General features: G+C 48.2%; 2 protein-coding genes across 4 annotated transcripts in view; one reads left to right on the forward strand and one right to left on the reverse strand.

Moving 5' to 3' along the window:
- PDE6D (phosphodiesterase 6D) overlaps nucleotides 1-1,256 on the reverse strand; it is a 33,618-nt gene extending 32,362 nt beyond the window's left edge. The window contains exon 1 of one of the 2 annotated variants that reach the window (XM_066193434.1): nucleotides 1,093-1,256. In XM_066193434.1, the coding sequence (XP_066049531.1) occupies nucleotides 1,093-1,142 (50 nt within the window). In that variant the 5' untranslated portion in view covers nucleotides 1,143-1,256. Of the gene's footprint in view, nucleotides 1-555; nucleotides 617-1,092 lie in introns of those variants that run through there. The other variant, XM_066193438.1, reaches the window with a different exon arrangement.
- Nucleotides 1,257-5,872: 4,616 nt separating this feature from the next.
- COPS7B (COP9 signalosome subunit 7B) lies at nucleotides 5,873-15,647 on the forward strand. Of its 2 annotated transcripts, XM_066193439.1 has the most exons (7): nucleotides 5,873-5,958; nucleotides 7,819-7,994; nucleotides 9,172-9,247; nucleotides 10,776-10,864; nucleotides 11,438-11,640; nucleotides 12,896-13,001; nucleotides 14,289-15,647. In XM_066193439.1, exons 2-7 carry the CDS (start codon nucleotides 7,833-7,835, stop codon nucleotides 14,445-14,447), a joined length of 795 nt encoding a protein of 264 aa, XP_066049536.1. In that variant the 5' UTR covers nucleotides 5,873-5,958; nucleotides 7,819-7,832; the 3' UTR covers nucleotides 14,448-15,647. The 2 variants fall into 2 exon arrangements, with proteins under 2 accessions (XP_066049536.1, XP_066049537.1); XM_066193440.1 differs by lacking the exons at nucleotides 5,873-5,958; nucleotides 7,819-7,994 and adding an exon at nucleotides 10,094-10,200 and having other exon boundaries at nucleotides 9,196-9,247.
- The last annotated feature ends 7,350 nt before the right edge of the window (nucleotides 15,648-22,997 follow it).

Here is a 22,997-nt window from a genome sequence, read left to right on the forward strand (position 1 = left end):
ACCTAGAAAATCAGATCCTGCTACAGCTGGCATAGAGATTATGAACATCTCACAGAACAAAAAAACCCTACCACCCTGTTTAGAAATAATAGGTTTTGATCAAGAGGATATTTCCTTCACTTCTGTCCTTTTTATTGTAAAAAAATAAATATAAACCAACTCACAACAATATTCTGATGTCTAAAAGGTCAAGACAGCATGCTTGCATTTGCCCTCTAGGCTTAGAAGAATTTACTTCAGTAAAATATGCCACATGTAAAATAAAGTTTCTCTATTTCTCAATCCCTTAGTTTGAATATGGGCCTTTTGGTTGAGCCTTTCTCTGCTGAAATCCTGGGTTGGAAGGTGCACAAAGGCTCTCACCTCTCTTCCAAGCTCAGATCTATCTCACTTCATCAGCTTTAAATTCACATCCAGGTACCACAGGCATAAAACCAGAATGCTTCTTGAAAGCCACAACAAGAAAAGTTTTTAAACGAGCTGCACAGAAAGGCATTTACACGCAGAACACGTCAGCAATAAAAGACACTGCACGACCAACACATGTGCCAGTACCTCACGATATGACAAGGAACAAGGTGTTTAGTTGCTCCTGGACCTGACCACCAGGTATTTCCTTTCCAAGCAGAGGTGCTTAAGCGCAGGCCGGAGGGAAAGGGATCAGATCCTCCTGGCGCAGAGCTACTTCACCTGCCCTCTGTAAGCTGTCCTCGCTGCGGGTGGGGGGCTCCCGCTGCCCGAGGCCGCCGCCCCCGGCCCAGCCCCTCTCAGCGCCGGGCAGGGGCCGGAGGGGCGGCAACCGCCGCCTCCCTGCCCGGGACTTCGGCCGCGGGGAGCTCCCCACCCACGGCACCCCGCAGGGCAGGGACGGGACCCCGGCCCCGGCGTCACGGGCCTCCTTCCCCGTCCCCCCGCCCCAGGCGGCTCAGGGCCGGTGCCAGCCCCGAGGGACCCTCCGCCACCGCCGGAGCGCGGACGCCATCGATAACCGCGTTGCCATGGCAACCCCCTCCCGCCCCAGGGGCCTCGCCACAGCGGGGCGACGATCCCCGCGCCCCCCGCGCCGCCACACGGCCCCCGCACGGAGGATACAACTTGAAGCCGCGGAGGATCTCCTTGGCCCGCTCGTCCGTGGCCGACATGGTCCTGCCGCGCCGCGGGCGGGCGGACGGGGCTGGGCCGGGCCTGGCGGGAGCGCGGCGGTGACAGCCGAGCCTCAGGACCCCCCGCCCCTCCCTCCCGCGCACCCGCCACTGCCCGGCGCAACCAACCCCAGCGGCCGCCCGCCGCAGCGCCGACCAATCAACCGCTGCTGTCTCCCCCTCACCCCGCCTTCTGGCGCAGGAATGACAGCCGTACTGACCAATCGGCAGCGCTCCCCCTCATTCAAGGGTGGGTGCGCAGCGGTCGCGGAGACTCTTCGGTTGGGCCTGACGTGGCCGCGATGGAGGCGCCGCAGGATGACCGGGCAGGGGCAGCGGGCGGGCCCCGGGCCCGGGAGGCCTCGGGGCGGGTAGTTCAGCGGGCGACAAACCGCCCCGGGCCTGGTCAGCCGTGGCCGAACGGCCCCGAGCCGCTGGAGCTCGGCTGGCGCTTCTCTCGCCAGGCTGTGGGGGCTCCCAAGGTTTCGTCTTAGGCGCTGCTCGGCGGAGCTCCAGCCTTAGACTCGGGTGGTGCGGGGGACCCGGGTGCTCAGACCCAGAGCAGCTTCTGCTGGAGACTTTCAAAACCCACCTGGACGAGTTGTGTGCCATCTGCTCCAGCTGACCCTGTCTTGGCAGGGGCTTGGACTGGATGGTCGCCAGAGGTCCCTCCCAAACCTAACAGCTCTGTGATTCTGCCTGTGCCGAGGCCGCAGCGAACAGGACCAGCATTGTGGGGAAGGTTTAAAATAAATAGCGTACTAGCCCCGGAACAAAGGCAGCCTTCTTTTTGCTGCAGAAATTTGAATCGCAGAGGAGTTGGAGTGGAAAGGGACTTAAAGACCATCCAGACTGCCCTTGAACACATCCAGGGATGGGGCATCCACAGCTTTGATGGGCAACCTGTTTCAGTGCCTCAGCAGCTTCACAGTAAATAATTTCATTCTTATATCTAATCTAAATCTGCCTGCCTTCTGTCGTTTTGAAGCCATTCCCCTTGTTCTGTCACTAGAACTCTTTATCTCCTTGTAAAAAGTCCCTCTCTAGCTTTCTTGTAGGACCCCTTCAGGTACAGAAAGGCCTGAATAAGGTCACCCTGGAACCTTCTTTTCTTCAGGCTGGACAATGCAAATTCTTTCAGCCTTTCCTCGTAGGAGAGGTGCTCTAGCCCTGTAATCATCTTAATGGCCTTTGTGTTTGTGTAGCAGAGTCAGTTGTGGGGGAAAAGTCTCGGGTTTGTTAGCACATCCCTGGAGACAGGCTGCTCTTTAACATGAGCAAATTAGCCCCTCTGTTAACAATCTGAGTGCAACTGATAAAAAGCAATAAGTCATGGTAAAAATAGAGCCAGCAGTTGTAACCAAGTCCAAAAGAGGGCTAGTGAACAGTCAGGTTGCCATCAACACGCTAACTCATGGCTCCACTTGCCTCCAAATCAACCACTGTACAGAAGTGGAGAATGTGAGCATTAATAAAGGCTGCATTTGATGCATAAGGACAAGGCCACTGCCAGTATGACCAATAAGCGATCTTAATAATAAAAATAGGCAGCATTTATTTCCCTGATGGACATGATCCATGCTTAATTTCCCACCATCAGTTTAAGTGTATGAAGGGGTCATTTTGCATGTGGGCAGAGTGCCAGAGGTGAGCTGTGCAAATATATATCTGTATTTTATTAAGAATTCGTCCTGAATTTTAGCTAGGCTGTGGAATTGCATGCTGTCTAAGGAGGAGGGCTTAAAGATCACCAAGGAGAAAAGACTGATGAGGGGGAAAGGCAAGCAAGACAAAAGCAGACCTGAAAAAGGCAGAAACAAATGGTTCTAAGTAGGGATGAGCCTGCCATGTGGAAGTAGGACGTGCTGGTTTACAGAAGTCATGAGGAACTCAGTCCTGTCTCTATTCAGACCCCTCAGAGATGAAGGAGCCAGAGACCAAATAGATCTCATGGGAAGGAACTCCTGCAGCTTTGAAGAGGTTCTCTAGCACAGGGGTAGGGATGTCTGTGGAGTTTCGACTTGGAGCCTTTGCATTTCCTGGCCAAGTCTCAGAATTCCTAAATTCACCGTGCTGTGCAGGGAGGTACCTTTCATCCCTGAATTTCTGAAAATCACACAAGAGCTCATAGCTGAAATGTGAAGTTTGAGTGACTAGTGCAGGGCCAAACAGCACTGGAACACGTGACAGCACAACTCAGAGTGTCAAAAACCCTGGGATCTCCCAAAGTCCTTGGCTGCATTAACACAAACAGCACTCTTGAGTACATCATCTTAGAAATCTGCTTGCTAAAAAGTTGCTGCAAATCTTCTATCCCTTGGCACCACTTGGAACCGAAAACTTTTCCTTCACATCTCTGGCGGGCGTGGCAGCTTCTGAGCTACCGCTGCAAGTGAGAAGATGCCTCCAGCCTGCTTTCTGCTTCTCCAGCAGCTGTTCTCTCAAGGTTCAGGTAAAGGAGCTGGTGTTTCTGCACAGCAGCATAACTGGGAGATAGTTTAGTAAACTGAGGCTTCATCCCACCCCACACTTGATGGAAGAGGTTGTACAGCTTCACATCTACAATCACACAGACATCACTCCTTGCCTGGCTGAGATGAGAGTCCAGCAAGTAGCTTAGTCCCTGGATCCTGGGAAATACAAAGAGTTTGGAAACTTTTCAGTAGGGCCTGGGAGCTCCCTGCCACCATGCTCTGGAGGTGTGTGCTGGCAGCTTCAGGGAATGAGAATGAATGGATGAAGGGTCATGGAAGCATGCACAGGTGAGTAATGAAAGATAAGGGAAAATATAATAAACACAAAAGTATTTTCACTGTTGGCCCTCTCCTTTGTGAGGTCAGGTGTCCTCAAAGTCTGGGGGTCCAGGACCCCACTGCTTGGGGTCATTACTGTGGCAGTGCAGGGAAATAAGGTGAATTTTGTGCTGCCTAAAAGGGACCTGGATTGCAGAATCACAAGGGAAAGAGGTGGAGTGAGTCGAGAGATAATGCCAACATTAAAAGATAAAATGGATTAACATCTCCTGGCACACAGAGAGCTGCGTGGGTGGAGCAAGAGGTTGCAATAGCTGTTTAAAAGGGAACAAGACAGCTGGACATCCACATATTTTTCCTCTTAAAATAAAAATCCATCCCAAAAGCTGAGCTTAGCTGACATTGTCCTCCAAAGTCCAGGTCAGCCAGGCAGGCTGGCTGTCAACAGCTGGGAGGTATCAGGACAGGGACTCCTGGCTGACTTACATGGGGCTAACAGATGATTTTTACCCACAGTCTCTAGCAAAAGGTTGCAAAACCAATCCATGGAAAATAGCTCACAATCATATATTTCCATTTCTGCTTCAGCCTGGAATTTGAGCTTTAGCAAGTGTTGGGAAAAAGGAGCCACACGCTGCTTGTCCAAGGCAAGTGCCCAGTGTGTCTGCGGGACAACAGGAACCGTGGGGAAGGGCCTGGTTAGGATGTGATTAAAGAGGTAATTCCCCCTCCCTGTGCAGATGAGAGCCAAGTGTGGCTTAAGTAAATTACTGACTGGCTTGTTATAGCCCTGGCTGAGTTCCCTTGTTGCGCAGGGCCTGATTTTTTACATCCAATTTGCTTTGAAGCACACAGTGTCACAACAGCATTCCAACACCTGCATCTCTGCACTTGGCTGACACCCCTTCTCTGATGGATGATGGGACCCTAGGGACCTGCTGTAGATGGCTCTGAGACACAGGCTAAGCCCCATCAGTTTCCCTAATAGTTTCTGATGTTCATTGCTTGAAATCTTCCCCCTCCTGACCATGCTGGTCTATGATTTGATCTTCAGGGACTTGCTGGCTGAAAATCAGAAGCACTTTGCTCTCAGCTGAAGGATTTCAAACAGAGGCACGTTTTATTCACAACATGGCATGGATGAGCCTACAGACCTTGGGGAGGTTAACAACCCCCAAATCCTTGTTTCTGACACCCCGTCAAGCATCTTTTGGCTCCTGATCTATGCCATGGGGAGGATCTTAACCCTTCCAATTCCCTCCCTGCTCCCCCATGTCACAGCCAGAGATCTGCCCTTTGGTTTATCATTTACATGGACCATTTTTCTATGGAGTTTAAAGTAATTTCTATCTTCACTCCATCTCTTGGTATTTCCCAGGCGGATTGGCCCAAGAAACTCAGCTGGTAGAATCATGGAATATCCTTAGTGGGAAGGGACTCAGAAGGATCATCGAGCCTAACTCCTGCCCTTGCACAGGACAGCCCGAAGAATCCCACTCTGTGCCTGTGCCAGTGTTGTCCAAACACCCCTTGAGCTCTGCCAGGCTTGGGGCCATGATCGCTTCCCTGGGGAGTCTGTTCCAGCGTGCCATGCAATCATTCAATCTAATAAGGGCCCCACTTCTAATAACGAAGTGGCCTTACAACAGCAGTCGTTTGCGGGGGTTATTTTGGGGTGCAAACCCCTGTGATGCTGCCACTGGACCTCGTATCCCTAGAAAGAGAGGCAGGAATTTTACTTCCTTATGCTGGAACAGCTGCTGGAGACCCAGCGGAGCAGCTGTCCCAGCATAAGCAAGTGAAGTTTGCTGCATGGGCTGCTGGAGCATGGCTCTGTGGGTGCCAGCACAGCCAGACCGCCGTCCCCGTGGCGGAATCCCAGGGATGCCGGGACGCGGTTCCCGGTCCTTGCGGCCGCCCGGGATCGGGCGGAACGTTCGGCGCGGCCCGCGCGTTCCGAGGGGAAGGAGCCGCGCGCGGACACCGGCGCCGCCATCATGGCGGCCTGAGGCGCGGCGGGTTCGGCGCCGGGAGCGGCGGGACGGGAGGCCGGGAACGGAGAGGTAATGCCGGGGCTGGGAGATGCCTCCGGGCGACAGGGGCGGCGGTGAGGGACCCCCAGTAAATTACCCCCTGCGGCAAGGCTCGGTGGGGTCCGAGGGCTCTGCCGGGGGTCAGGGGCGAACGGCAGGGCCGGGAAACCCCCGCCTTCCTGCTGCAGGGTCTGCGGGCCGCTTCCCGCCCTGAAACTCCCTGAGCTGCCTGAGAAAGGCCTGACCGCGAGAGAGCCCGGCTTACCCCCCCAGCTTGGGTTGTTGTAGCCTTTGGACAAGATGTGTTGGAGTGTCTGTTGTATTTCAGTCACTTCTCACCAGGGTGAGTCGGTTGTGGAAGCAGCGAGGTATGCCCGGTGATACGAGTGTGCACACAGATAGCAATAGCACCGCAGCTGTCCGATCGTTTACTTGGAAAGGGGCAGAGAATTGGCGTTCCTTTCTCACCAGGGCACGGATGCAGCCAGCCGGTCTTTTGTAACCTCATACACCAGCGTGTGGTTTGATTACCTGTGAGGGAGGACAATAGAACTGTGAAACCTGAATCTCATTACCAGCACAGTCAACCCATTTTCTCTCCTGAGGAAATTGTCCTCTCTGTGTGTTTCTTCACTGATGTGTTGGGCGGCCACACTGAGTGTTCTGTAATGCGGGGATTTCTCGGCCAGACCCGAGGTGCTGTTCAGCCAGGCGGCACGTGTGCCTCTGGTGGAAAGAGCCCCAAAGAAACTTCGGGGGCTGGGATATCTCTGTGTGGAGAGTGTGAAACGTTGCCCACTCCAGTTGAGACCATTTGCACCTGCAGGTGTAATAGAATAAAGTGTGTTTTTAGAAGTTGACTAATACAGGAAGCTGTCTGTGGTACCTTCACAAGCCTTAATTTGGTTAGGCCTGGTGAAACCTCTGTATGACTGTGCTCCCCTCACAAGGGTGGATGTGGGTCACACAGAACCAGACAGGTTCTCTGGTGTTTGGTTCTCATCAAGGTTATACCCTCTGCCTGATAATTATCCCATACAAACATAACACAAAACCTCCCTTATCTGCTAAGTTCTTTGTTTGGTTTCTGAATAACATGCTTGGGAAGTTTTGTCTCAGTTGTTTGTAAACAAACAGCTCATTTTGTGGAAGTTGTTAATAAATAGTGGTTTACATTTCAAAAGCAACATGTTGGTGCTGGGAAACAACATGCACACCAGAAATGTCAGGCAGCAGCTGAAGACAAAGACCTCTCTTTACAGGGACTTAAATAGAGCCTTTGTAGAAAGGGTATTTTTATCACTTAAGCTTTCCAGTTAACCCAAAACACTTGAACTGTACAGTGCAGACCAGGGAGCTGCTTACAGGCCACAGTTCTTTTTTGCCTTTTGGGTTCAGAAAGCGATGGGAATTGTGGAGACACACTGTATCAATAGCCAGAGTCAAAGGAAAAGGTGGGATGTGTGGACATCAGTCCTTCATAGGGAGCTACGTTAGTTGCTGGTTTGGAGCTGTGTAAGGATGAAGGAGGAAGTCAATCAAGTGTATCAATAAGCATCTTTACAGTTGGCATTATTTGGCAGCATCACTGGAAGGAAAAGTCTGAAAACAGCATGAAATCTGAACTTCTGTCCAATAAGAAGGGGTCTGCAAGAGCACATCCTTTTAGGGAACTGTTCAGACAGAAATTTTGCTTAGAAATTGTGGGAGTCATTCTTGCTCCCCAGCTAAACCAGCAGTTGGGTTTCTGGCCTGCCCCCTGAATGCTGAAGAAGAGCCTGGCTCTGCTTACACTGAAATATTGCTATGCTGGGCACCTTCTGGTCCCCTGCCAGGCAGAACTCGGCTGGGGAGAAAGGAAGTGCTAATATTATGTTCTTTTACTGACAGATTGAAAACCTAGAATGGCAGGAGAACAGAAGCCATCCTGCAATCTTCTAGAGCAGTTCATTTTACTAGCCAAAGGAACAAGTGGCTCAGCTCTGACTGCTCTTATAAATCAAGTGCTGGAAGCTCCTGGGGTTTATGTCTTTGGAGAGCTTTTGGAGTTAACAAATGTGAAAGAGGTAAGAGTTGAGTTTTTATTCTAATGCCTCTTCTGCACTACCAGTATAAGGGGTCCTCAGAAGTTTCCACAGGCAACCTGTGGGTGAATTTCTGTGCCAGAGGGCCTGGTGCATAATTACCTGGGTTGAGTGATGTTTTTGAATAAGAGACTGACCTTGCTTTTGCCTGTATATGTTAGGTGTTAAAGAATACCTATATAAAGCTTTGCTACCTTAAGGCAATTGCTAACACAGCAAAAACCTGGCAGCAGCACAGTAGCAGTTTTAAGAAGGCTCTTTGCCAGCCAACAAGGGAAAAATCCCTTTCTGCTTCTTCACTGTCCTGGAAAGCAGAACTTCAGTGCTCTCCAAAAGTCTTTGTGAACAGATGTCTGGTGTATCAGGCCTGGGTGGTAACCAAATCCAAACCATTTCAAATCAAGGTGGAAAGTAAGTTCCAGAGCTTTTTCTGAGAATGCCTTGCCAGCCCCTGCCTCTACTACAGTGAAGGAATCTAAGTTGAGTATCTCTGCAGCTGGAGTAACAGAGTGTACAGCAAGTTTGGCTTTCCAGACAGGCTCTAAAATATGTGTAAAAGCACCTTGATGGTTATTCAGCATCAAATCACAAGTAGTGTTTTTTCTTGGATTTGTGTGCAGCTAATGGTATTAAAAACCCAATCAATAAAAATCACTGCTTGGTGCTGCTGTTATTCCAGTGAAGTGTTTGCAGGCAAGAGAACAGGTGTTACCTTCAAATGCACTCCAGTTACAGTGTCCCAGCTTGCTTTGCTTTGAAGCTGTAGTGGCTCTGCAGGTGAGCTGTCCTGACTTTCCCAGGATCCTCACCAGCCATCACCATTACCTGCTTGCCCATCACCTGCTAAGAGGAGCTGGCCCTGTAGGTTGTCAGGTGAAGTTAAGATTTGCTTTTTTTCTTCTGCCTCCCAAGATGCCACACAAAGCAGTTGACAGTCCAAACTGGAGTTAGGTACCAGTGCACAGAAATGGCTGTATCATCTTAATTCTAGAACTGCTGAAATTTCCTGCTCCTGAGGCCTTAGAAAGGGTCCAGCTTGGGATATAATTGCTTTTCTGGGTGCTGCTTGTCCTGTGCAGAGCTAAACCATTCTCTGGAGAAGGTGCCTGTCAGGCTTGTGTTGCCCATGTTATGTGACATTTCTTTTCTCCCCATCCAGCTTGCTGAGGGGTCTAATGCTGCTTATTTCCAGCTGCTGAACCTGTTTGCATACGGGACATACCGGGACTATGTAGGTAAGAGGCTGCTGCCTGTTTGTAGAGTGTGGGATCACCTTTAGGATTGTCAGAGGCAATTCTTTGCTCTTGTAGATGCCTGGTGTAGTGTGGCTGGGTGAAAGCATCCAGGAACAGAGCTTGTTTGGGAGGAGAATTGTCCGTAGGGGGTCTGGGTCGTGTGTGCTTTTTGCTTGCTAAAAATGAAAGGAAGGGTTAGGGACTATGCTGGTTTGGATGGGCCTGCAGCACTGGGTTGAATTGGTCTGCAGCAGAATTCATTGACGTTCACAGGCCATTTACCTCTGTAGAGGGAAATTTCAGACATCTCTGTGGAAATTTAGATGACACCAGTTATGGAAACTGCAGAAAACTTAGACAAAATTGTTCTGCATTATTTATAAAAACCTATATGGTTTGTAAGATAACCTTTTATTCCCTGACAGCATTGCTGAAACAAAATGAATAATTTCTTAGCTAGAATACCAGTCAAAATAATGACTTTTATACAGCTTTGGAAAGACTATGTGTGAATCATCTTTGTATCTATTGAAATGTGCTTTTATCTCTGGTGCTTATGCTTCCATTCTGCTACAATTTAATGCTTCATTTGTGGGTAGCAGCCTCATCCAGACCATTACAGAGTGTGACAAATAGTTCTGTCACAGTGCTGGTTCTCAGGGTGGTGGATGAGCTATCTAGTTCCTGTAAGGAGAAGTGACATCTGTAAGTGCAAGGACTGGAAATTCCAGTGTCTGTGGGGCAACATGAGCCTCATGAATTCTGTGACTGATTAGAGGATGTGTTTGCTGCCCATGGCTCTTGTGTCACAGTATGTGACAGTAGAGTTCATTCTTCCTTTTCTAGTGAAGAAAGAGAAAGGGGGAAAACCAGTCAAAATGTAGAGCATTGGATGAGGTGGGATGGATGGGAGAACTCGAGTGGCCATGAAACACTAATTTCCATTGAAGCAGGTATTTTAAAGAGTTTCTTTGCTTTGGAGAGCTGCCAGTTTCCCTTCTCTTTTTAAATATTCATGAGGCACATGGATATAATACAGTGACAGTGTGGCCATCTAGATTAATAATTTCTCCTCTCTTCCTCAGCCTGGTAGTTTATGCTTTAAATTCTGCAGCTCTTCAGAGAAATAAACCCAGCTGTATTTGTAACCAGATCAGCAAATGGGGAAGATTTTTTCCTGTCAGCTTGTTAATTAAATGAAAATTACTTGGTAGAGAAAAAGCCATTGACCAACTGTTTTGTCAGGGCACCAGTTGTGAATTACCTTCTAATTCCAGAACAAGAATTACTAAAGAAACAGAGAAGAACGGAATTGCCAAGTTTTCTTAACTTTTCCCCTTCTCTCCCTGGGTGTGCCAGTTTTTCTGCAGCAGCAGCAGCGCGCTCTGTTTGCCAGGCAGCACCCACATTAGCTGGAGGTGTTCAGTCTTCTGGGGTGTAGTGTAGCATAATTAGCCTGAACTTCTGCAGCCTGGATTGTGTCATTTTCAAAGTAAAGTCCTGAATCCTGTCTTTTTGCCATTAACAGCAAACAAAGATAACCTGCCTGAATTAACAGTGACTCAGAAAAACAAGCTGAAACACTTGACGATCGTCAGCCTGGCTTCCCGAATGAAGGTAAAGCGTGTGGGGGGTGACAGCTGTTGTCTCTCGGTTTTGTTATAGAAAATAGCATCCATTCCAGAACAGTGAAATTGTGTCAGACTGCATGAGTACTCACAAAAAAATCCTGTACTGGGAAAGTACCTGTAGGGTACAGTGTTTTCTCCTGGTACGTTTGGGATATTAACTTGGTGGACTCCTGTGGATGAAGTGCAGGGGTGTCTGAACTGATGTGCAGATTGGCCAGGAAGGTCTGGGAACCTGTATGGCTTTTTTCACTGTTGGAGATGGAGAGTCATTCTTAAAAACACTGATTTTTTTGTTCTAGAAAAAATTAAGCAATACTCTTCTACAATCCCTTTTACCTTTTTTCTTCTAGAATGTGCTATACCAAAGCTTCAGGAATTACCAAAATTGTGTCAGAATATTTCATAGCCTGGCAAGCATTTGTTCTGCCATGATCAGTCACTGCTGCACTGCAGGTCAAAGTGTAGGATACAACAAACATTTGGGTCTTGACCTTCTGAGACTTAGCTATTCATTTTGGTTCTAGGACTGTTAACTTACTCTTGGTCTTGCTGTTTTTAGTGCATTCCCTATTCTGTATTGCTGAACGACCTGGATATGAGGAATCTGAGGGAGCTGGAAGATCTGATTATTGAAGCAGTTTACACAGACATTATCCAAGGGAAGCTGGATCAACGAAACCAGGTGTTAGAGGTGGATTTTTGTATTGGCAGAGACATTCAGAAGAAGGACATCAGTAACATTGTCAAAACACTCCAGGAATGGTGAGGCAGTCTCTCCACCCTCCTTGTTCCTTGTACATAGCTTGTCCTGTTTTTCCCCTCAGAGTTTCAAGTGCTGGCTCAATTTCACCATGTTCCATTAATCAGGAGTCTTATGCTGTAAGTAGGCACTTGGAGGAGGAGTCTCTTGGGCAAGTTTTCCAAGATCCCATCTGGGATTCAATTTGTATTATGTATCAAGCCAAACTGTACCACATTGTGAGCTTCTGCTCTCACTGTAGTTTTTACATGGCAGAACCCCAGTGAGGAGTCGAGGACTTTGCAGAAAGAGGTGCCAGACTGGACTCAGGTTCTCTGGTGGGAGCTGCTTCACTTCGGGCTGCAACACTTGATAATGAAGACAGAACCGTTACTTTTCAGCCTTTTTCACTGTGTTGAGAATTGTGTGGGCAAATTCTAGAGAATGACAGCTCTTAATGGGATGTCTCCTCAAGTTTGAAGTTTAAGGGAGCTTTGTCTTCTCTTTGTTCCTGCAAATGTAGCCTGTCTGCAACTATAGTGGCACTGTGGTATTATCTCTTTGTACCTTTGCCAGGAAGCTGTTTCTCATCTTTTTGTAGGATTCCCTTCCCACCTAAAGAAATTCCCCCATAAACTGTGGAGCAGTTTGCAGGTCCTGAGCTGAGTGGGAATTGCTTCCTAGTTGCTATGGTAATGAGTGCATGAAAACTAATTAAACTGCTGGGCAAATATGCTGTCCTGTGGTGGGGGCAGGCTTTTTGCTTCTCTGCTCTGGGTCTCTCAGTCCCATCACAGTGGGAGGGCTCTGGCAGCTTCCCGGACCTTGCAGCATTGTTTGGAAGGTAACAGTGAACCCACTGCCAACTCCCGTTTTGTCTTCTCCAGTTCTGAGTTCCGTGCTGAGTGCTCTTGTCATTTGAACACTTAGCAGGCAAGAGGATTATCTCAATATTACTTTTTTCTTTAATTTTAAAATTTTGCATTTGAATACTATGTTGCATCCTGTTTAAGATGTAATTCTGACTGAAAAGGAAGATGAAAGTGCATTGAACCTGCACTTGCTCTCTGATGGTAAGAGTAACAGACTCTCTAGAGAATGCTGGAAAATGCATCAAGTACACAGCAAAGCTTTTTCTTGCCAGCTTTTTGCAACTCTAAGCAGGAAGTATAAATTTAATAATCTCTTAAACTTTTAGATGAGTGTGACTTTTCAGATTGCCTGATTGAGCTGCTCCAGAGAGAACTCGTAAACACTGACATTGTTTGTATCTTGCAGGTGTGATGGCTGTGAAGCAGTTCTTTTAGGAATTGAGCAGCAAGTACTTAGGGCCAACCAGTGCAAAGAGAACCACCACCGAACTCAGCAGCAGGTAGAGATGGAGGTGGGTATAGAGTCATCTCAGGCCTCTATGCTGTTGGATAAATGATTGTTTGCTGAAGGAAGTAATCTGGTAATGCCTGGTTGATGGTCACAACTCTCAGAAGAAGGCTAGCAATCATGCCAGTCAGGCGTGGGGTAGAAAGAAAACACATCTGCTTCTGAGGGCTAGTGAGACCACAAATATCAAACATCCAGCAGAGTGGAACTTTTCTTGATAAATTTTTATAGATTTAGACTAGGTGGCTGTACTAAATTGTGGTTTCCTGAATTGATTAGTTAGGAAAACTGTGCTTTTACCACAGATCTTCAGCTCTGTTCCCTTCGTACAAGGCAGGCAGGAAGTCAAACACACTTTTTTGTTAAACCTGGAAGTGTAGTTAAAAACCTCTGGAGTCTAATTTGCTTTTGCAAAAAGTGCCCGAGGCAGCTCCTCCGAGTCGGGCCGGGCCCTGGCGCGCTCCCGCCGTTAGGTGGCAGCACGAGCCCGCGGTCCAGCCCGGCCCTGCTCCCGAACCTCGGCTCGGCCGCTGGCAAGGTGGGGATGGGCCTCCCGAGACGCTACATCAGGGGTTAGCATCCCCGCAGGTCTGTTTGCGTCTGCTCGGCGGCTTGTTCGGCATCCATAGCACATTGGTTTGCCAGATGCCTTTGGCTTGGAGTTGGTACACCTGACTCCCAAACCTTGGGGGTTTTTTAAAGGTTCGCTCACTCTATTTGTGGTGAGCCCTACAGAGTTCCAGGGGACGGAGGATTGTGGTTAGTGCTATATCTTTCCCTTTTAGCTAGAGTAGCAGAAACATTACTGCTGCTTCCCACAAAACCAATTTCGGTTCCTGCTTTTTAGCAAATACCTGTGTCTCAGGTAGTCAGCTAGGCCAAATGGCATTTTTCCTTCTTGAGTTCTGTCCTGAGAGTAAATTTTTCTTTCACTGTCTCCTTTCCCCTTCCTGCTTCTGGCCAACAGAATGGTAGGATGGCCCTTCTGCACCAAGGCAGTAGTAGTTCCCTCCAGCCAGACAGAAGGGTGGTACAATATTGTGCCATTGTCTCTTAGGAAAAAAAGTAATCCCTGGTTGTTCCAGACTGGAAATACTATCAGCTCTGTCTATAAATGAGGATAAAACATTACCTTTATTTAACTCAAATGCAGAGCATGTTACTGCTGGGAGAGTCTCTTTTATAATCTCCACTCTTATACTCCAGGGGTTTTTCAATATGTTTATGAACAAAGTGTCTGCAGCGAGGGGTGGAAGAAGCAGGTGCTGATTCACTGTCTCTTCTTGGCCAGGTCACAAACATAAAGAAAACATTAAAAGCTACAGCCTCGTCATCGGCACAGGAGATGGAACAGCAGCTGGTAGAGCGAGAGTGCCCTCCACACACAGAACAAAGGCAGCCCACAAAGAAGATGTCCAAAGTCAAAGGGCTGGTCTCCAGCCGTCACTAGAACATACCATCTAAATGTCAGTCGGATAGGAATGACAACAGGAGGAGCAAAAAGGGCCTGTGTCTCCTTTTTCAGTGGGTTCTGGGCCAGTCCCTTCCCGGCTGGCAAGTAAAAACCCTGTTTGAACAGCTCCCAGTTAGCAGCACCTGGCTAAGTTACACTGTGCAGCTCCTATGAGTTTTCAGGGTGTCCCTGTTCTGGTCCTGTCAAAAGGGATTTGTAGAGAAAGGGACTAACCAAAAGGGGCAGGAAAAAACCAAAATATCTGTGGACCGTTTTGCTCTCTCCCAGCTAGTTCATTGCTGCTTAACCTTGAGGAAGCTGCTGTACTAAATCAGATCATGGGAAAACTTCTATAGCAAACATCTGAACCTCAGGGTTGAAGTGTGGCTACCAAAGCCAGGCTGAGAGCGAGGAAGCCATGAACACAGATCTTTTCATTCCCAGAGGGAGCACAGGAAGGTTTCTAGGCCAGGAACTGCTTTACATGGAAGTCTTCAGCCTTTCTGCTACCCCTGTCTATTTTAAACTGGGGTGAAATTCACACTACCTCGCTCTGTGAAGATGAGTTCCAGTGCTGGGCTGTTTACTTAACTGTCTGTTTACTGCCCTTACTAAGCCCTTTAATCTCTCACAGATTTAAAGCACTGTTCTGCATCTCTGAGGCATCAGTACAATAAGGAGGAGGGAGGCTGCTCTTTCACACAGACCTTGCAGGTGGTTAGGGGCATGCTAGAGACTGTTCCTCCTGAATGTGATGTGACCTCCCAGAGCTGCTTGTGAGTTGTTCCCCCCATTGATACCTTCAAAGGGTAATGCATTCACTCTTCCTTGGATGCTGGCGACAGTGGGAGAGGAGCCTGTTTGGCATTGAGGCAGGCTGGTGGCCCAGGACCCACTGGCAGGGGTCGCAGCAGCATCCCCTTGCTGAAGCAATGGACTTGACTAGTCTTTCTGAATTTTGAACACTTTCAGGTTGTATTTTCCTCCCTTTTTTTTTTTTTTTTTTTTTTTTTTTTTGTACATTGTTGTGATTCTAAAGCATTTCAACCTTTGTTTTGTGGGTTGTTTTTTTAATTTGTTACAAACTAACTTCAGGTGATTTGCGCCTCATTTGGCAAGGTGTGGGGTTTTTTTTTAAGGGGGAAGCATTGGAACAGCAATTCATAAAAAAGCACATTTAAAAAAAAAAATTAAAAATGTTGATTTAATGTCAGAGTCTGGAGTCTTGACTTTGAGGCTGTTTTAGGCTTGTTGTGCAATGGCACTTGTTCGCTTGAGCATTTATTTGATTCTTGGTGTATGTTGACCAAAGGTCTGACTGATCTCTCTGATGCATCTGGGAGAAAGGGAAGCTTCTTCACATTTTGTCAGTAGTTCATCTTTGTCCAGAAGGATCTGTGGCAAAGCTGGTAGCTGAGTCCCGTGTCCTGAGCCTAAACAGCTTTGATACCTGGTTGTGGAAGGTTCGTAGTTGTGCTCTTAGGCCAATCAGTTCCTTCCTTTGCATCTAGCAGAGTGCTGCTTTGTAGTTTGGCCCCTGCATTTCACTTCTGTAAAGAGAAGCTCTTTCTCTGAGCAGGCAGGGGAGCTGTTTAGGCAGAGGACTGTGACAATGGTCCAATCCTGCAGCCAGCTGTCACCTGCATTTGCTTGTGCAACTCACGTGCCTTCCTCTTATTGCTACCAGGACTCTTTGCCATCTGCATGTTTCCAGTCCTTAGTCACAGGACTTGCTCACTTGTGAAAGTAAGTCCCTCTCCTTTTCTTCTCCTGCAGTGCAGGCACACCAGCTTTTAATATGGAGAGGAAGATCTAAATACCCTCCCTCCATCTTCCTGTGGGCCAGGTCCCAGAAACTTCTGATTCTGGTCAGGCTTCTGATTTTTTACCAGCTCTCGCTCCCCCTCGAAATGGAACAAGGATGTTAGGTGGATAAGCCCAGAGCACAAAGCCTTCACCAGTAACTCAAGGGAACTGTTTCCCAAGCAGTGGCAGTATTAGCTCCTGTTTCAGCTTCTCCCAGTGTTCAGCTGACAGCTGCTCAGGAGGTGCAGGTGGACCTTGTGTCCCCAAGACTGTGTGATGGAGATGGACTGGGTCTGTTTCTGCCTTGCTGCATGGACAGCTGCAATGTGCTGGTCATCCTGTTCCTCACTGGATTTGACTAGCAAGGAGAGGCTCTATGATCCTCTTTCCTTTCCATTTTTAATATCAGTCCTGCAAAGTGGCAGGAATACAAATTCCTTTGGGAATCATTTTAGCTCCTCATCAAGCCACAGTCTGCTGGGGAAGTAGATGTAAGTTTGGCATCCTTGGTGTTTATTCCCTGCCATTTACAGGAGTCACATTAGTTTGCTGAAGCTTCTTTAGTGGTTGGAAGTTTTTGAGTTTGTTCTTATGTTTTTGCTGTTCTCAAAGCCCGGCTGGGGGTGAGGATCTTATTTACGCTTTGGTTCGCATTGCCTTTGATCAGCAAAGCAGCAAGGGAGGGAATAGCACTTTGAATAAAAAGCTGTCCCATATCTGATGGTGGCAGAGAACAGAGAAGGGACTGGGGTATTGGAGGAGATGGAACTGTTTGCGTGTTTGGCTTTCCTAGTGTGCCAGCAAAGGGCTTGGTGCTGCAAAAGAAGGGGGACGTCTGCAGTGAGCCCAGGCTGAGATGAGTCATTAACAAATGACATGCACAGAGTACCTGGGGGAGGCAAACAGCTCTGCAGCAGCTGGTTAATGAATCTGGCTTGAAGGAAAGAGTTCGAAGCTATTCCAGGAATGAAGCAGAAGGCAGAGTTGTTAACAGGCAAGGATGCAGGAGGTACTGTGCTGTTTGAGAAGGACAACAGATCGACGCCCTGTAACTACAGGAAGGGCAGCAACTCAGAGCAGAGTTGTGTGAAATAGGGGCTGAATTGTGGGCCGTTTTGAGTGGGGAGCGCCCAGAGAGCTGAACTGCTATGGGGATGAGAGGGAGATGGGAGCAGAGTCAGATTTGATGCAAACTCCCATGGATTGCCTGTGCCTGCTGGAGGCAGCTAACACAGCTTGTCTGAGCACTGCTGGACGCTGCTCCCTGGTGCAGGGCGAGCATCCTATCCTGCTTTGGTTTATAGCAGCGATGGGATGCTCCAGCTGCAGCTTGTTCCAAGATTGCAGCAGGACAGACTTTGTGCTATTGAACTTCTGTTTGCCTTTTCCACCCAGAGGGAAAGAAAGTGGGTGGAAACTGCCTTCCCTCTGCTCTTCAGGGCTTTATTGTCTAGCTTTGTGTTCTGCAGCTCCACTTGTACTAGTGCTTGTTTAATATGGAATTGGGCACTGAGCTGGAAAATGGAAGAGAGGATCTCAGCTGATTGCAGTGCTGGTAGGCTGCCCTAGCCCTAAAGCTGTGCCTCATGCTAACAAATGTCCCTGGCATCCCTGCCGAGACTCGGTTGATACCAGCTAACATCAGGCAATTCTGGAACATGATAAAGCTGTGCTGATGTCAGTCTTTAACAGGAAAAAAAAAAAAAAAAAGAAAAAAAAAAGAAGAAAAAGTACTGCATTGAAATCTCTTCTTCTTTTACTTCCCTCTTCACCTTCTTAGCAAAGTTGAATGCTAACTTACTCTTGTGTTGAGAGCAGGAGTGAAAATCAGTGATGCTGACAGATTCTTCTGCCTTCAGATTTGAAACCTGTCCTGCAGTCAGACCTAGGAAACCCCATGGATGCTTGTGCAGCTGCTCTCAGGCTTGCAGGTCTGTCTCTGTGGATTGTGTACAGGAGCAGGACTTGCAGAACTGCTCTCCCGAGTGAAGGTGGAGAAAGTGAAGCTTTTGTTCCTTACACAAGATAGTGTTGGAAAGAAATGGTCATTTTCCATCGGCCCTGCAAAGTGAATTTTGCTGAACGTCTTTCAGTTCCTGAAATAATGTAAAAGGATGCAGACCCCAGAGGGTGTTTTTGTTGTTAGTGTTCTTATCCTGTGAGAGCAAAATGCGTTGGTCCATGTGCGCAAAGCAGACTTCTGCTTACTCATTGCAGGGAAGACAGAAGAAACAGTGCCCTTATCTTTGATAGTGGTATGAGAACAGAAATCACATGGGTAAACCAGACTTTTCCTAAACTTTCAGTTCTGTACAGGTTTATATGAGTTCAGCTAAGCTAGAAACCACTCAAAGCCCACCCCTGCATAGTAAAACAGTCCAAACTTGTTCATTTGTGAGGCTGTTGATGCTGGGAATTGTTATTTTTGATCTGAGTCTGCAAAGTGCAATGCAGAAAAACGACCTTGCTCTTTATTATTCTTAATTATGGGGAAATTGAGAAATCTAAGAGCCTGCCCCAAAAATACAATGGACCCAGATAGCCCCATCTCGGGCACCTGATCACAGAGTTTCCTGTTGTTTTTTTTGCACCCCACTAAGTCCTCTATAACACCTGACCTAATGCAGGGGAACAAAAACCTGAGTCTGCGTAGCATATTTTTGTGTAATCTGAGAGTAACCCTGGGGCATCAAGAAAGGTAAATTAAAGTTTAGAGAGATCTCAGTTCCTCAATACCTCAACCTTGTATTCTTAATACAGAATTTTAGCCTGACAGTCTGACTGAATTTCTCGGCAGAGTTTTTAGGAATATGTCATTGTTTCATTGTGCTCCATGACGAAGGTCCGTGTCTCTCAGGGACTGTTGACATTTTGCTGATAGTTCCTCAAGTTTGGCCCTCCCACAGAGCTCCCAGAGGTAAGTGATTGTACTCTGTAAAGAGAGTGTGTGTTTACCCCCTAGCCTGGGCTGACCCTGCCTTTCAGTGTCCCCGTGGTGCTACTCCCCTCTCCGATTGGTCAGCCAGGCAAAGGAATGGGCAGAGCAGAACTTTGCTCCCTGTTTGAACCCACAGGCACAGATGCTTCTGTGTGCAGTGTGTACATCTCCTGACATGCCCCACTGCTAATTGCCTGAGTGTGGTAGCTGTGACCACAGTTTTTCCTTGTTGATAAGAAAAGGTGTCCCTGCTCTAGTGAACGTGCATACATACACACTGGAAATTCCAGGCAGTAATGGGATGCCATAAGGTCATTTAACAGTCCTGAAATAAGTATTTCTCCACAGAGCACAAAAGAATTTGTGCCAGTAGTCCTTGCTTGCTCTAATTCTAGCAGAAGATGGGACACACTTCCACATCTCCAGATCTCCAAAGAGCCTTTGGAATACCTGTATCATTAGGGTGTTTTTGAAATGCCCTAATCACACATGATACCTCTGTGTTTCCAGAAGAGCTGATTGTGGTGGGTAAGCAAAGCCTCACTCCATCAGGGATCAGTCTCTTTGTATTTGGAGCTTGTCTGACCATAGGCTGTAATTTCATTGATACGAGGTTTGGAAGTAGTGCTCTCTCGCCCTCCAGACTCTTCCCAAAGAGGCTGTTTATCTCACCAGCCCTCATGTCTCATGATTAGCACAATCCTAAGGCTGCTCTGTGCTGATGCAGTAAGTAACATCTTGGTGTCTCATTGTCACCTTCACAGCTGTTAGAGAGCCCCAGTTCCTTCAGGATCACCTGCCAGCTGTGATGCTGTACCTTTTACATCTGAGATGACACCTCTCCTTACTGGCAGACAAGCCAGGTGGGTAGGCATTGCTCCTCAGAGCTGTTCTGCATCTCAGGAGGCACAGGCTGTAGCCTGGTTCAGCATAAAGGAAATCAAGGACAAGGACAGTGTTGTAAATAAGGGGCAAAGCGCAGAGCTGTGTCTTCTTCCAGCTCTGCTGCAGCTGCAGAGAGCAACCTTGGGCAGATCAGCTCCTCTGCAGCTGCATTTCCCAGGAGAGCCTTGCTCCTGCCTGCTGACTGCCACAGGGTTTTGTCTGGCTGGGGAGAAGTGGGTTGCTGATGGAGTTGATGAAGATGTGCGTGTGCAGTAGGGGGGAAATCTTACACCTTTTAAGCTTTTCCGGAAGTCGTCTTCCTTATAAGTAGCATACCCTTTTCTCCTGATGCAGATAAGGTGGTCCATTGTGGGACTATCTGCCTGGAGTATTATGGGTAATATACTAGGTTAATTATGGAGGGGGCAGGAAAAATAGCCTGTGCAGTTTTCAACAATATCAAAGGGATGCTACCTAATGATTTTCCTATTAGCTCTTTTCCCATCCTGCCGGAGTTGCTGCAGGAGTGTCATTTACAAAGGCAGTTTGCAACTCATTACCCTGGATTTTCACCGTAGTTCTTCTCTAGAGAGCGTGGGCTTTTGCTATGTACCCCAATTTAATGAATTGCCTGATTCGGTTAGTGCTGCCATCCCTCCTGACAAGGTTAGTTGCTGACTGACAGGAAGGGGCCTGAATTCAATTCCCTTCTTGTTTTTAACTCACGCTTGTGTCAGGTGCAGGCTCCCTCTGGAAGTTGCCCTGTGATCCCTTCCCTTTTTTTTTTTGTGCATTCTGAGGGAAGCAGCCCATGCTTGGAGAAGTCCTGGAGCAAGTGGCGGGGGCATATGTGTTGCTGCCCCTGGAAGTCCCTGCTCCATGCCTCAAGTCCCTTTCCAGATGGAAAATTCCTTTTCTCTTCTGCTCTGGGTCTCTGGGCTTCTCTTTTTCTTCATTGCTTTGGGATTTGCTGTCACCTGAGCTGGGCTTTGTAACCCTTCAGCAATAACTACCTGGGAAAAGTTGCATGAATGGTACCAGAGAAAAGCATGCAATATGGGCTGGGGGAACAGAACTGGTTTCCCACACATTAGAAGGCAACAGTGTCCCTGTTGTGAGTGCTCCAAGGTCTGCTCCAGACCGTTTGGGCTTTGCCAGGCACTTGTACTACAGCACTGGAGGAAACTCGTTGTCCTTTTTCACTAGAGATCTGTGTGCTTTTTCAGGCTGGGAGACTATGGCTCAATTCCTGCTAGGAATTGCTCCTGGGGAGGAGAAATCAGGGCTGTTCCTACCTCATGTCACAAGTGTTCCCATTTGGAAGCTGGATCGGCTACTGCTCATTCAGCTGGTGGTGCAGGAAACGTGTACGTCCCATGAGTGCTAATTTGACCTGAGTATGGGCAGGGGACCGTGGGACTCCTGCTCCCCTCACTTCCAGGTGTCTGTACACACCTCTGCTAAAGGCCATTGTCTGAGACTGTGGTTGAGATATCAGATGCCACCTCCTGAGGCTGCACCTTGCATCCAGAACAACTGTTGTTCACTTACGCTGTCTGGGCTGGGATGTAGCAGGGAAATTTTCCAGGGCTGGCCATGGATTCTTTCATGGGATGTTGTGAGGATCTGACCTAGCTGGCCCACAGGGGAGGCAGTGATGCGAGATGAATTTGTTTTTGCTGCACAAGATGCCTCCTTGCCTCTTAATTAGATTCCTGTGGCCCCTCTTTCTTGCTGTCCTTGTTTTCTACTGAGCCCCTATCAGGGAGACCCAGTTGTGGCCGTTTTGGGTGTTTGCTGTGTTCTAATGAGCCACTTCTGATTCCCATTCTTGTTTGTCCAGTGAAGCAGGAAAGTGCTCATCAGTGCTCTGAGAACTGACCTTTGCTGGCAGTGCCACTTTGTTTGTTAGACCCACTGGCCTGGCTGTGCCAGGAAGGGGCTGAGATTGAGTGGATCTGAGCTTTCCCAAGTGTTCTTTCACCCCTGACTGCTGCCTTCCCTCTTGCACATCAGCTCCAGCACACCTGAGCATGATATTCCCATCCTGCTGGTGGGAATCCACATCCTGAGGGACAGGGTGGCTTATCCCTGATCAGACCAGAAGCAGAAAAGGGAGGAACCAAGCTATTATCCTCTGCCTCTGCACCAGGAGCTCTAGCTCTGATTGCTTTTCTCTGCCAAGCTAACGGCCTTTTGCCATACAGCTTTACCCTTTTCCTTGGGCTTGCTCTTTCCCAGGAAGCCCAGTGGATGGAAGGAACCCATGCTGTGGGATGTGATTTTTCTCTTGGACAATGCTGCAGAGGTGAAATGGGAATCCAGACTGTACGTGACCCTGGGCTGTGATCTTCTATCTCCCAACCTTATCTCAGGTTCTCCATCCTTAAGTGGTCAAATTGTGTGGATTGAATTCCTGAGACAGAATCACTGCTGCTATGTGGAGGACAACCCCTCTGTCACCAGGAAGGTGGTTTTATTTCAGCTCTGGCTTGCAGCAAAAAGCCAAAACTGGAAGGGGAATTGTCCCCACCTTGGCCGCAACTTGTCACTCTGTCATGGTCACTACTCTGGCTTCATGCTCAAGGACCTGAATGGGACCCGCAGCACCACCTTCTTACACCTCTGTTCAGACCTGGCTGTGCAGGGTCTGCACAGTAAATGATTCCTTATTGTCCTTTAGGTTTCCTGGGTAACAGTGGACAATCCCCTCTAATGGCCATCTCTTTAGGAGCTCCTGATATACCCCCTCCTTCTATCTAAAGATGTGTGGAGCTGGAAGGGTGACTTTCACAGGTGCATTTGCCTTACAGAGCCCTGACAGTGGGTTGTTGTTCCCTGTGGGAGCTGCCACTTGCCCATCTTGCCTCCCTCCCTGCCAGAGTCTTGATTTTGTTCCCCATAGGCAACATCTTATG

The sequence above is a fragment of the Chamaea fasciata genome, unplaced genomic scaffold, assembly GCF_029207755.1.
Source record: "Chamaea fasciata isolate MVZ Bird 193981 ecotype frontalis unplaced genomic scaffold, bChaFas1.0.hap1 SCAF_11, whole genome shotgun sequence".
Taxonomy (NCBI): domain Eukaryota; kingdom Metazoa; phylum Chordata; class Aves; order Passeriformes; family Sylviidae; genus Chamaea; species Chamaea fasciata.

What these genes read in the sequence shown, in the direction of transcription:
- COPS7B (XM_066193439.1), top strand. Translation starts at nt 7,833, where the DNA reads ATGGCAGGAGAACAGAAGCCATCCTGCAATCTTCTAGAGCAGTTCATT. An exon ending in AGTTAACAAATGTGAAAGAG is followed by an intron (nt 7,995 to 9,171) that starts GTAAGAGTTGAG and finishes CTCCCCATCCAG; the next exon opens with CTTGCTGAGGGGTCTAATGC. An exon ending in GACATACCGGGACTATGTAG is followed by an intron (nt 9,248 to 10,775) that starts GTAAGAGGCTGC and finishes TGCCATTAACAG; the next exon opens with CAAACAAAGATAACCTGCCT.